Genomic DNA, 11477 nt, shown 5'->3' on the forward strand with positions numbered 1-11477 from the left:
ATCCCTTCGTCCTCTCTCCAGGTCCCCTCGTGTCTCTCTCCAGGTCCCCTCGTGTCTCTCTCCAGGTCCCCTCGTGTCTCTCTCCAGGTCCCCTCGTGTCTCTCTCCAGGTCCCCTCGTGTCTCTCTCCAGGTCCCCTCGTGTCTCTCTCCAGGTCCCCTCGTGTCTCTCTCCAGGTCCCCTCGTGTCTCTCTCCAGGTCCCCTCGTGTCTCTCTCCAGGTCCCCTCGTGTCTCTCTCCAGGCCCCCTCGTGTCTCTCTCCAGGTCCCCTCGTGTCTCTCTCCACCCTTCTCTCTCCAGGTCCCCTCGTGTCTCTCTCCAGGTTTAATCCCTTCGTCCTCTCTCCAGGTCCCCTCGTGTCTCTCTCCAGGTCCCCTCGTGTCTCTCTCCAGGTCCCCTCGTGTCTCTCTCCAGGTCCCCTCGTGTCTCTCTCCAGGTTTAATCCCTTCGTCCTCTCTCCAGGTCCCCTCGTGTCTCTCTCCAGGTCCCCTCGTGTCTCTCTCCAGGTCCCCTCGTGTCTCTCTCCAGGTTTAATCCCTTCGTCCTCTCTCCAGGTCCCCTCGTGTCTCTCTCCAGGTTTAATCCCTTCATCCTCTCTCCACCCTCCAGGTCCCAAGCCCATGCAGCAGGAGAGTAGTACCTGGTGTGGGGAGGAGGTGTCGTGCCAGGCCAGTTGGGAACCGGAGGAGGAGCTGGAGATCGGGATGTGGAGCAACACCCCAAGTCACCGAGACCGGGACAGAGACGGTCACAGAGAGAACCACAGAGACCGGGACAGAGACGGTCACAGAGAGAACCACAGAGACGGCCACGGTCAGGACAACAGGAACAACGGGCCACAGCAACACAGCTGGAACTACATGAAGAAAATCCCTCCCAAGGTATTACTGACCAGGGGGTCTCTCTGTGTAGGTTATTAACCAGGGGGTCTCTCTGTGTGGGTTATTAACCAGGGGGTCTCTCTGTGTGGGTTATTAACCCAGGGTATTACTGACCAGGGGGTCTCTCTGTGTAGGTTATTAACCAGGGGGTCTCTCTGTGTGGGTTATTAACCAGGGGTCTCTCTGTGTGGGTTATTAACCAGGGGGTCTCTCTGTGTAGGTTATTAACCAGGGGGTCTCTCTGTGTGGGTTATTAACCAGGGGGTCTCTCTGTGTGGGTTATTAACCCAGGTCTCTCTGTGTGGGTTATTAACCCAGGGTATTACTGACCAGGGGGTCTCTCTGTGTGGGTTATTAACCAGGGGGTCTCTCTGTGTGGGTTATTAACCCAGGTCTCTCTGTGTGGGTTATTAACCAGGGGGTCTCTCTGTGTGGGTTATTAACCCAGGTCTCTCTGTGTGGGTTATTAACCAGGGGGTCTCTCTGTGTAGGTTATTAACCAGGGGGTCTCTCTGTGTAGGTTATTAACCAGGGGGTCTCTCTGTGTGGGTTATTAACCCAGGTCTCTCTGTGTAGGTTATTAACCCAGGGTATTACTGACCAGGGGGTCTCTCTGTGTAGGTTATTAACCAGGGGGTCTCTCTGTGTAGGTTATTAACCAGGGGGTCTCTCTGTGTAGGTTATTAACCAGGGGGTCTCTCTGTGTAGGTTATTAACCCAGGGTATTACTGACCAGGGGGTCTCTCTGTGTAGGTTATTAACCAGGGGGTCTCTCTGTGTGGGTTATTAACCCAGGTCTCTCTGTGTGGGTTATTAACCCAGGGTATTACTGACCAGGGGGTCTCTGTGTGGGTTATTAACCAGGGGGTCTCTCTGTGTAGGTTATTAACCAGGGGGTCTCTCTGTGTGGGTTATTAACCCAGGTCTCTCTGTGTGGGTTATTAACCCAGGGTATTACTGACCAGGGGGTCTCTGTGTGGGTTATTAACCAGGGGGTCTCTCTGTGTAGGTTATTAACCAGGGGGTCTCTCTGTGTGGGTTATTAACCCAGGTCTCTCTGTGTGGGTTATTAACCCAGGGTATTACTGACCAGGGGGTCTCTCTGTGTAGGTTATTAACCAGGGGGTCTCTCTGTGTGGGTTATTAACCCAGGTCTCTCTGTGTGGGTTATTAACCCAGGGTATTACTGACCAGGGGGTCTCTCTGTAGGTTATTAACCCAGGTCTCTCTGTGTGGGTTATTAACCCAGGTCTCTCTGTGTGGGTTATTAACCTAGGGTATTACTGACCAGGGGGTCTCTCTGTGTGGGTTATTAACCCAGGTCTCTCTGTGTGGGTTATTAACCCAGGGTATTACTGACCAGGGGGTCTCTCTGTGTGGGTTATTAACCCAGGTCTCTCTGTGGGTTATTAACCCAGGTCTCTCTGTGGGTTATTAACCCAGGTCTCTCTGTGTGGGTTATTAACCCAGGTCTCTCTGTGTGGGTTATTAACCCAGGGTATTACTGAGGCTTCTAGCTGAAGTTCAACCTCTAGGCTTTTACTGTAATATTACCCAGGTCTCTCTGTGTGGGTTATTAACCAGGAGGTCTCTCTGTGTAGGTTTTTTCACCAGGGGGTCTCTCTGTGTGGGTTATTAACCCAGGTCTCTCTGTGTAGGTTTTTTCACCAGGGGGTCTCTCTGTGTGGGTTATTAACCCAGGTCTCTCTGTGTGGGTTATTAACCAGGGGGTCTCTGTGTAGGTTATTACCCTGGGTCTCTCTGTGTGGGTTATTAACCAGAGGGTCTCTCTGTGTAGGTTATTACCCCAGGTCTCTCTGTGTGGGTTATTAACCAGAGGGTCTCTCTGTGTAGGTTATTACCCCGGGTCTCTCTGTGTAGGTTATTACCCCGGGTCTCCCTGTGTAGGTTATTACCCCGGATCTCTCTGCGTGGGTTATTACCCCGGGTCTCTCTGTGTGGGTTATTACCCCGGGTCTCTCTGTGTGGGTTATTACCCCGGGTCTCTCTGTGTGGGTTATTACCCCGGGTCTCTCTGTGTGGGTTATTAACCCGGGTCTCTCTGTGTGGGTTATTACCCCGGGTCTCTCTGTGTGGGTTATTACCCCGGGTCTCTCTGTGTGGGTTATTACCCCGGGTCTCTCTGTGTGGGTTATTACCCCGGGTCTCTCTGTGTGGGTTATTACCCCGGGTCTCTCTGTGTGGGTTATTACCCCGGGTCTCTCTGTGTGGGTTATTACCCCGGCTCTCTCTGTGTAGGTTATTACCCCGGGTCTCCCTGTGTGGGTTATTACCCCGGATCTCTCTGTGTGGGTTATTACCCCGGGTCTCTCTGTGTGGGTTATTACCCCGGGTCTCTCTGTGTGGGTTATTACCCCGGGTCTCTCTGTGTGGGTTATTACCCCGGGTCTCTCTGTGTGGGTTATTACCCCGGGTCTCTCTGTGTGGGTTATTACCCCGGGTCTCTCTGTGTGGGTTATTACCCCGGGTCTCTGTGTAGGTTATTACCCCGGGTCTCTCTGTGTGGGTTATTATCCCGGGTCTCTGTGTGTTTCAGATCAACAAATCGGTGAACAAGCAGGAGGATGCCTGGATGAACCAGTTCGTCAAACAGTTCAACAACATGAGCTACCCTGTGAGTACGCTGCCTTGAACCCTGAAATCAAACAGTTCAACAACATGAACTACCCTGTGAGTACGCTGCCTTGAACCCTGAACCCTCAAATCAAATAGTTCAACAACATGAGCTACCCTGTGAGTACGCTGCCTTGAACCCTGAACCCTCAAATCAAACAGTTCAACAACATGAACTACCCTGTGAGTACGCTGCCTTGAACCCTGAACCCTCAAATCAAATAGTTCAACAACATGAGCTACCCTGTGAGTACGCTGCCTTGAACCCTGAACCCTCAAATCAAACAGTTCAACAACATGAACTACCCTGTGAGTACGCTGCCTTGAACCCTGAAATCAAATGCTGTATTCTTAGTCACACTCACCGAATACAACCGGCGTAGGACTCAGCCGTGAAATGCTGACCGACGAGAGCCCTTCCCAAACGACGCCGAGAGAGCCCTTCCCAAACGACGCCGAGAGAGCCCTTCCCAAACGACGCCGAGAGAGCCCTTCCCAAACGACGCCGAGAGAGCCCTTCCCAAACGACGCCGAGAGAGCCCTTCCCAAACGACGCCGAGAGAGCCCTTCCCAAACGACGCCGAGAGAGCCCTTCCCAAACGACGCCGAGAGAGCCCTTCCCAAACGACGAAGTGAAGAGGGGTTGGGGCTCGTCACCTGTCGACCCTTTAGTGAAGAGGGGTTGGGGCTCGTCACCTGTCGACCCTTTAGTGAAGAGGGGTTGGGGCTCGTCACCTGTCGACCCTTTAGTGAAGAGGGGTTGGGGCTCGTCACCTGTCGACCCTTTAGTGAAGAGGGGTTGGGGCTCGTCACCTGTCGACCCTTTAGTGAAGAGGGGTTGGGGCTCGTCACCTGTCGACCCTTTAGTGAAGAGGGGTTGGGGCTCGTCACCTGTCGACCCTTTAGTGAAGAGGGGTTGGGGCTCGTCACCTGTCGACCCTTTAGTGAAGAGGGGTTGGGGCTCGTCACCTGTCGACCCTTTAGTGAAGAGGGGTTGGGGCTCGTCACCTGTCGACCCTTTAGTGAAGAGGGGTTGGGGCTCGTCACCTGTCGACCCTTTAGTGAAGAGGGGTTGGGGCTCGTCACCTGTCGACCCTTTAGTGAAGAGGGGTTGGGGCTCGTCACCTGTCGACCCTTTAGTGAAGAGGGGTTGGGGCTCGTCACCTGTCGACCCTTTAGTGAAGAGGGGTTGGGGCTCGTCACCTGTCGACCCTTTAGTGAAGAGGGGTTGGGGCTCGTCACCTGTCGACCCTTTAGTGAAGAGGGGTTGGGGCTCGTCACCTGTCGACCCTTTAGTGAAGAGGGGTTGGGGCTCGTCACCTGTCGACCCTTTAGTGAAGAGGGGTTGGGGCTCGTCACCTGTCGACCCTTTAGTGAAGAGGGGTTGGGGCTCGTCACCTGTCGACCCTTTAGTGAAGAGGGGTTGGAGCTCGTCACCTGTCGACCCTTTAGTGAAGAGGGGTTGGAGCTCGTCACCTGTCGACCCTTTAGTGAAGTGGGGTTGGAGCTCGTCACCTGTCGACCCTTTAGTGAAGAGGGGTTGGAGCTCGTCACCTGTCGACCCTTTAGTGAAGAGGGGTTGGAGCTCGTCACCTGTCGACCCTTTAGTGAAGAGGGGTTGGGGCTCCCGGAACCCGACCCTTTAGTGAAGAGGGGTTGGGGCTCGTCACCTGTCGACCCTTTAGTGAAGCGGGGTTGGGGCTCGTCACCTGTCGACCCTTTAGTGAAGCGGGGTTGGGGCTCGTCACCTGTCGACCCTTTAGTGAAGAGGGGTTGGAGCTCGTCACCTGTCGACCCTTTAGTGAAGAGGGGTTGGGGCTCCCGGAACCCGACCCTTTAGTGAAGAGGGGTTGGGGCTCGTCACCTGTCGACCCTTTAGTGAAGCGGGGTTGGGGCTCGTCACCTGTCGACCCTTTAGTGAAGCGGGGTTGGGGCTCGTCACCTGTCGACCCTTTAGTGAAGAGGGGTTGGGGCTCGTCACCTGTCGACCCTTTAGTGAAGAGGGGTTGTGGCTCGTCACCTGTCGACCCTTTAGTGAAGAGGGGTTGTGGCTCGTCACCTGTCGACCCTTTAGTGAAGAGGGGTTGGGGCTCGTCACCTGTCGACCCTTTAGTGAAGCGGGGTTGGGGCTCGTCACCTGTCGACCCTTTAGTGAAGCGGGGTTGGGGCTCGTCACCTGTCGACCCTTTAGTGAAGAGGGGTTGGGGCTCGTCACCTGTCGACCCTTTAGTGAAGAGGGGTTGGGGCTCGTCACCTGTCGACCCTTTAGTGAAGAGGGGTTGGGGCTCGTCACCTGTCGACCCTTTAGTGAAGAGGGGTTGGGGCTCGTCACCTGTCGACCCTTTAGTGAAGAGGGGTTGGGGCTCCCGGAACCCGACCCTTCCGGTGTGATTGTAACAGGTCTTGGTTAGACTTTTTGTGTAACAGATTTGCCTGCTAGGACCCATATAGACCCGAGCGCTGCGGTAGAGCGAGATAAATAATTATACATGTTCTCCTGCTGCACTTGCAAACCTCTGCCTCCAGGGGCAGCAGCACGACCACAAGACCAGCCCCCAGCACATCAGTGGACTATCTCTCTCTCTCTCTCATCTCTGACTTATCTGATCCCTCTCTCTGTCCATCCCCTCCTAGAGAGACTCTCCTGAAGACTTGTCGAAGAGCAATAAGATGGAAGGAGGAGGGATGATGTCTGACAAGCGTATGGATGTGAACATGGGAGAGTACAGTGGAGTGATGGGGAAAAACTCAGCTTCCAGGCACCAGACCCACAAAGAGCCTTCCATGGAGAGAAGCCCTTACTACGACAAGGTACTGTCTGTGTACCGTCTCCCAGCGTTGCACCGCCCCCTAGTGGTAGCTCATTGTCATTACAGAATGTAGTCCCCTGGTGGTAGCTCAGTGTCATTACAGAATGTAGTCCCCTGGTGGTAGCTCAGTGGCATTACAGAATGTAGTCCCCTGGTGGTAGCTCGGTGTCATTACAGAATGTAGTCCCCTGGTGGTAGCTGTGTCATATCAGAATGTAGTCCCCTGGTGGTAGCTCTGTCATTACAGAATGTAGTCCCCTGGTGGTAGCTCAGTGTCATATCAGAATGTAGTCCCCTAGTGGTAGCTCAGTGTCATATCAGAATGTAGTCCCCTAGTGGTAGCTCAGTGTCATATCAGAATGTAGTCCCCTAGTGGTAGCTCAGTGTCATATCAGAATGTAGTCCCCTAGTGGTAGCTCAGTGTCATATCAGAATGTAGGCCCCTGGTGGTAGCTCAGTGTCATATCAGAATGTAGTCCCCTAGTGGTAGCTCAGTGTCATATCAGAATGTAGGCCCCTGGTGGTAGCTCAGTGTCATTGCAGAATGTAGTCCCCTGGTGGTAGCTCAGTGTCATTACAGAATGTAGTCCCCTGGTGGTAGCGCAGTGTCATTACAGAATGTAGTCCCCTAGTGGTAGCTCAGTGTCATTACAGAATGTAGTCCCCTGGTGATAGCTGTGTCATTACAGAATGTAGTCCCCTAGTGGTAGCGCAGTGTCATTACAGAATGTAGTCCCCTAGTGGTAGCGCATAGTCATTACAGAGTAGCCCCCTGGTGGTAGCTCAGTGTCATTACAGAATGTAGTCCCCTGGTGGTAGCTGTGTCATTACAGAATGTAGTCCCCTAGTGGTAGCTCAGTGTCATTACAGAATGTAGTATCCTGGTGATAGCTCAGTGTCATTACAGTATGTAGTCCCCTTTTGGTAGCGCATTGTCATTACAGAGTAGTCCCCTGGTGGTAGCTCAGTGTCATTACAGAATGTAGTCCCCTGGTGGTTGCTCAGTGTTATTACAGAATGTAGTCCCCTGGTGGTAGCTCGTAGTCATTACAGAGTAGTCCCCTGGTGGTAGCTCAGTGTCATTACAGAATCTAGTCCCCTGGTGGTAGCTCATTGTCATTACAGAATGTAGTCCCCTGGTGGTAGCTGTGTCATATCAGAATGTAGTCCCCTGGTGGTAGCTCTGTCATTACAGAATGTAGTCCCCTGGTGGTAGCTCAGTGTCATATCAGAATGTAGTCCCCTAGTGGTAGCTCAGTGTCATATCAGAATGTAGTCCCCTAGTGGTAGCTCAGTGTCATATCAGAATGTAGTCCCCTAGTGGTAGCTCAGTGTCATATCAGAATGTAGTCCCCTAGTGGTAGCTCAGTGTCATATCAGAATGTAGGCCCCTGGTGGTAGCTCAGTGTCATATCAGAATGTAGTCCCCTAGTGGTAGCTCAGTGTCATATCAGAATGTAGGCCCCTGGTGGTAGCTCAGTGTCATTGCAGAATGTAGTCCCCTGGTGGTAGCTCAGTGTCATTACAGAATGTAGTCCCCTGGTGGTAGCGCAGTGTCATTACAGAATGTAGTCCCCTAGTGGTAGCTCAGTGTCATTACAGAATGTAGTCCCCTGGTGATAGCTGTGTCATTACAGAATGTAGTCCCCTAGTGGTAGCGCAGTGTCATTACAGAATGTAGTCCCCTAGTGGTAGCGCATAGTCATTACAGAGTAGCCCCCTGGTGGTAGCTCAGTGTCATTACAGAATGTAGTCCCCTGGTGGTAGCTGTGTCATTACAGAATGTAGTCCCCTAGTGGTAGCTCAGTGTCATTACAGAATGTAGTATCCTGGTGATAGCTCAGTGTCATTACAGTATGTAGTCCCCTTTTGGTAGCGCATTGTCATTACAGAGTAGTCCCCTGGTGGTAGCTCAGTGTCATTACAGAATGTAGTCCCCTGGTGGTTGCTCAGTGTTATTACAGAATGTAGTCCCCTGGTGGTAGCTCGTAGTCATTACAGAGTAGTCCCCTGGTGGTAGCTCAGTGTCATTACAGAATCTAGTCCCCTGGTGGTAGCTCATTGTCATTACAGAATGTAGTCCCCTGGTGGTAGCTCAGTGTCATTACAGAATGTAGTCCCCTGGTGGTAGCTCAGTGTCATTACAGAATGTAGTCCCCTGGTGGTAGCTCAGTGGCATTACAGAATGTAGTCCCCTGGTGGTAGCTCAGTGGCATTACAGAATGTAGTCCCCTGGTGGTAGCTCAGTGGCATTACAGAATGTAGTCCCCTGGTGGTAGCTCAGTGGCATTACAGAATGTAGTCCCCTGGTGGTAGCTCAGTGGCATTACAGAATGTAGTCCCCTGGTGGTAGCTCAGTGGCATTACAGAATGTAGTCCCCTGGTGGTAGCTCAGTGGCATTACAGAATGTAGTCCCCTGGTGGTAGCTCAGTGGCATTACAGAATGTAGTCCCCTGGTGGTAGCTCAGTGGCATTACAGAATGTAGTCCCCTGGTGGTAGCTCAGTGGCATATCAGAATGTAGTCCCCTGGTGGTAGCTCAGTGGCATTACAGAATGTAGTCCCCTGGTGGTAGCTCAGTGGCATTACAGAATGTAGTCCCCTGGTGGTAGCTCAGTGTCATAAAAAAGCTTTGGCTTCTCTGGCATCCTCTGGGGCCTTCTCTCTCTCCTCCCTCTCTCCATCCTCTGGGGCCTTCTCTCTCTCCTCCCTCTCTCCATCCTCTGGGGCCTTCTCTCTCTCCTCCCTCTCTCCATCCTCTGGGGCCTTCTCTCTCTCCTCCCTCTCTCCATCCTCTGGGGCCTTCTCTCTCTCCTCCCTCTCTCCATCCTCTGGGGCCTTCTCTCTCTCCTCCCTCTCTCCATCCTCTGGGGCCTTCTCTCTCTCCTCCCTCTCTCCATCCTCTGGGGCCTTCTCTCTCTCCTCCCTCTCTCCATCCTCTGGGGCCTTCTCTCTCTCCTCCCTCTCTCCATCCTCTGGGGCCTTCTCTCTCTCCTCCCTCTCTCCATCCTCTGGGGCCTTCTCTCTCTCCTCCCTCTCTCCATCCTCTGGGGCCTTCTCTCTCTCCTCCCTCTCTCCATCCTCTGGGGCCTTCTCTCTCTCCTCCCTCTCTCCATCCTCTGGGGCCTTCTCTCTCTCCTCCCTCTTTCCATCCTCTGGGGCCTTCTCTCTCTCCTCCCTCTCTCCATCCTCTGGGGCCTTCTCTCTCTCCTCCCTCTCTCCATCCTCTCCCTGTTTTCCAGGATGCCATGCCTCCTTCCTCATCTGTCCGTCTGTCCTTGCCTCTGCAGCTCTCCCTGCCGCTTTCTGCTTATGATCGCTCCGCCTCGGAGGAGCTCTCCTCCAATCACGGCATGAGCTTTTCCCCCTCCCACTCTGCTCAGCCTATCCCCTCTCTCTGCTCAGGGCAGGCTCCCACCCACTCTGTCTCTGAGGCTGGTAGGCAGGTGAGTGGTTACGCTGCTCTTGAATATAGTGTGGGTGTGTGTGTGTGTGTGTGTGTGTGACAATCTGTCTGAAGTGTGTGTATCCTGTGTGTTTCAGTCCTCTTAATGTGTGTGTGTGTGTGTGTGTGTGTGTGTTTCAGAATGTAAACTCCATGTACGGCAGCAGTGCAGTACCATCTCATAACGCTCCCCTCAACTCAGCCCAGAACAATCTCCGTAACCAAGTGCCTCCACCCGTCCTGTCCTCTCAGGTACACACACACACACACACTCAAAAATGTGGCCACCGATGAACTACCTGGTGTGATCATCTAAAAATGTTAACCAGACTGTCCCTTTAAAGGGGATGTGAACCCGGGAGGTCCCTTTAAAGGGGATGTGAACCCGGGAGGTCCCTTTAAAGGGGATGTGAACCCGGGAGGTCCCTTTAAAGGGGATGTGAACCGGGAGGTCCCTTTAAAGGGGATGTGAACCCGGGGGGTCCCTTTAAAGGGGATGTGAACCGGGAGGTCCCTTTAAAGGGGATGTGAACCCGGGAGGTCCCTTTAAAGGGGATGTTAAACCTCCTGAAGGTCCAAGAATATTCTCCCCATTGCCTTACTATTGACATCTCTACTGAAGTACCCTCCCAGTGCAGGAGGTCTGACTCTGTTCTACTCATCTAGTTGTCCTCCCAGTGCAGGAGGTCTGACTCTGTTCTACTCATCTAGTTGTCCTCCCAGTGCAGGAGGCCTGACTGTTCTACTCATCTAGTTGTCCTCCCCAGTGCAGGAGGTCTGACTCTGTTCTACTCATCTAGTTGTCCTCCCCAGTGCAGGAGGCCTGACTGTTCTACTAATCTAGTTGACGTGACTGTGTTCCAGGTCCCTCCCAGTGCAGGAGGCCTGACTCTGTTCTACTCATCTAGTTGTCCTCCCCAGTGCAGGAGGCCTGACTGTTCTACTAATCTAGTTGACGTGACTGTGTTCCAGGTCCCTCCCAGTGCAGGAGGTCTGTCTCTGTTCTACTAATCTAGTTGACGTGACTGTGTTCCAGGTCCCTCCCTCTCTCCTGAAGTACCCTCCCAGTGCAGGAGGCCTGAACCTGTTTGGTCCACAGCAAGTAGCTGTCCTCAACCAGCTGTCTCAACTCAACCAGCTGTCTCAACTCAACCAGCTTAACCAGTTACAGGTTAGCACACACCGTCATACACACACACCGTCATACACAGGTTAACACACACACACACACTGTCATACACAGGTTAACACACACACACACACACACACACAGTCATACACAGGTTAACACACACCTCTTACCACTGATGTCCGCTAACTCAGATCTGACATCTAGTGTAATTCCTGACGGGCCGTTTGTCTCCACAGCGTCTCCTCCTCCAGCAGTCTCAGCAGCAGAATCAGAGACCGATGTCTGTTGGACAGCAGCAGAGTCACAGACCCATGCCTGTGGGACGCCAGCAGGACCAGCAGGTACATACTGGCTCTCTCTGTCTGTCTGTCTCTCGGTGTTGTCTGTCTGTCTCTCCGTCTGTCTCTCCGTCTGTCTCTCCGTCTGTCTCTCTGTCTGTCTCTCTGTCTGTTTCTGCCTGTCTCTGTCTCTCTGCCTCTTTGTGTCTCTCTGCCTGTCTTTCTGTCTGTCTGTCTGTTTCTCTGTCTGTCTCTGTCTCTGCCTCTTTGTGTCTCTCTCTCTGTCTGTCTCTCGGTG

The 11477-nt window shown here is 53.1% G+C and overlaps 1 protein-coding gene across 10 annotated transcripts in view; it reads left to right on the forward strand.

The window, feature by feature from the left end:
* LOC109883743 (trinucleotide repeat-containing gene 6A protein) overlaps nt 1-11477 on the forward strand; it is an 88432-nt gene that overhangs the window by 49497 nt on the left and 27458 nt on the right. For 9 of the 10 annotated variants that reach the window (XM_031813869.1, XM_031813871.1, XM_031813868.1 and 6 more), the window contains 7 exons: nt 609-880; nt 3438-3515; nt 6149-6325; nt 9615-9770; nt 9911-10021; nt 10806-10940; nt 11138-11242. In XM_031813869.1, coding sequence (XP_031669729.1) covers nt 609-880; nt 3438-3515; nt 6149-6325; nt 9615-9770; nt 9911-10021; nt 10806-10940; nt 11138-11242 — 1034 coding nt within the window. The remainder of the gene's footprint in view (nt 1-608; nt 881-3437; nt 3516-6148; nt 6326-9614; nt 9771-9910; nt 10022-10805; nt 10941-11137; nt 11243-11477) is intronic. The other variant, XM_031813875.1, reaches the window with a different exon arrangement.

Source organism: Oncorhynchus kisutch, unplaced genomic scaffold, assembly GCF_002021735.2.
Source record: "Oncorhynchus kisutch isolate 150728-3 unplaced genomic scaffold, Okis_V2 Okis06b-Okis10b_hom, whole genome shotgun sequence".
NCBI lineage: Eukaryota > Metazoa > Chordata > Actinopteri > Salmoniformes > Salmonidae > Oncorhynchus > Oncorhynchus kisutch.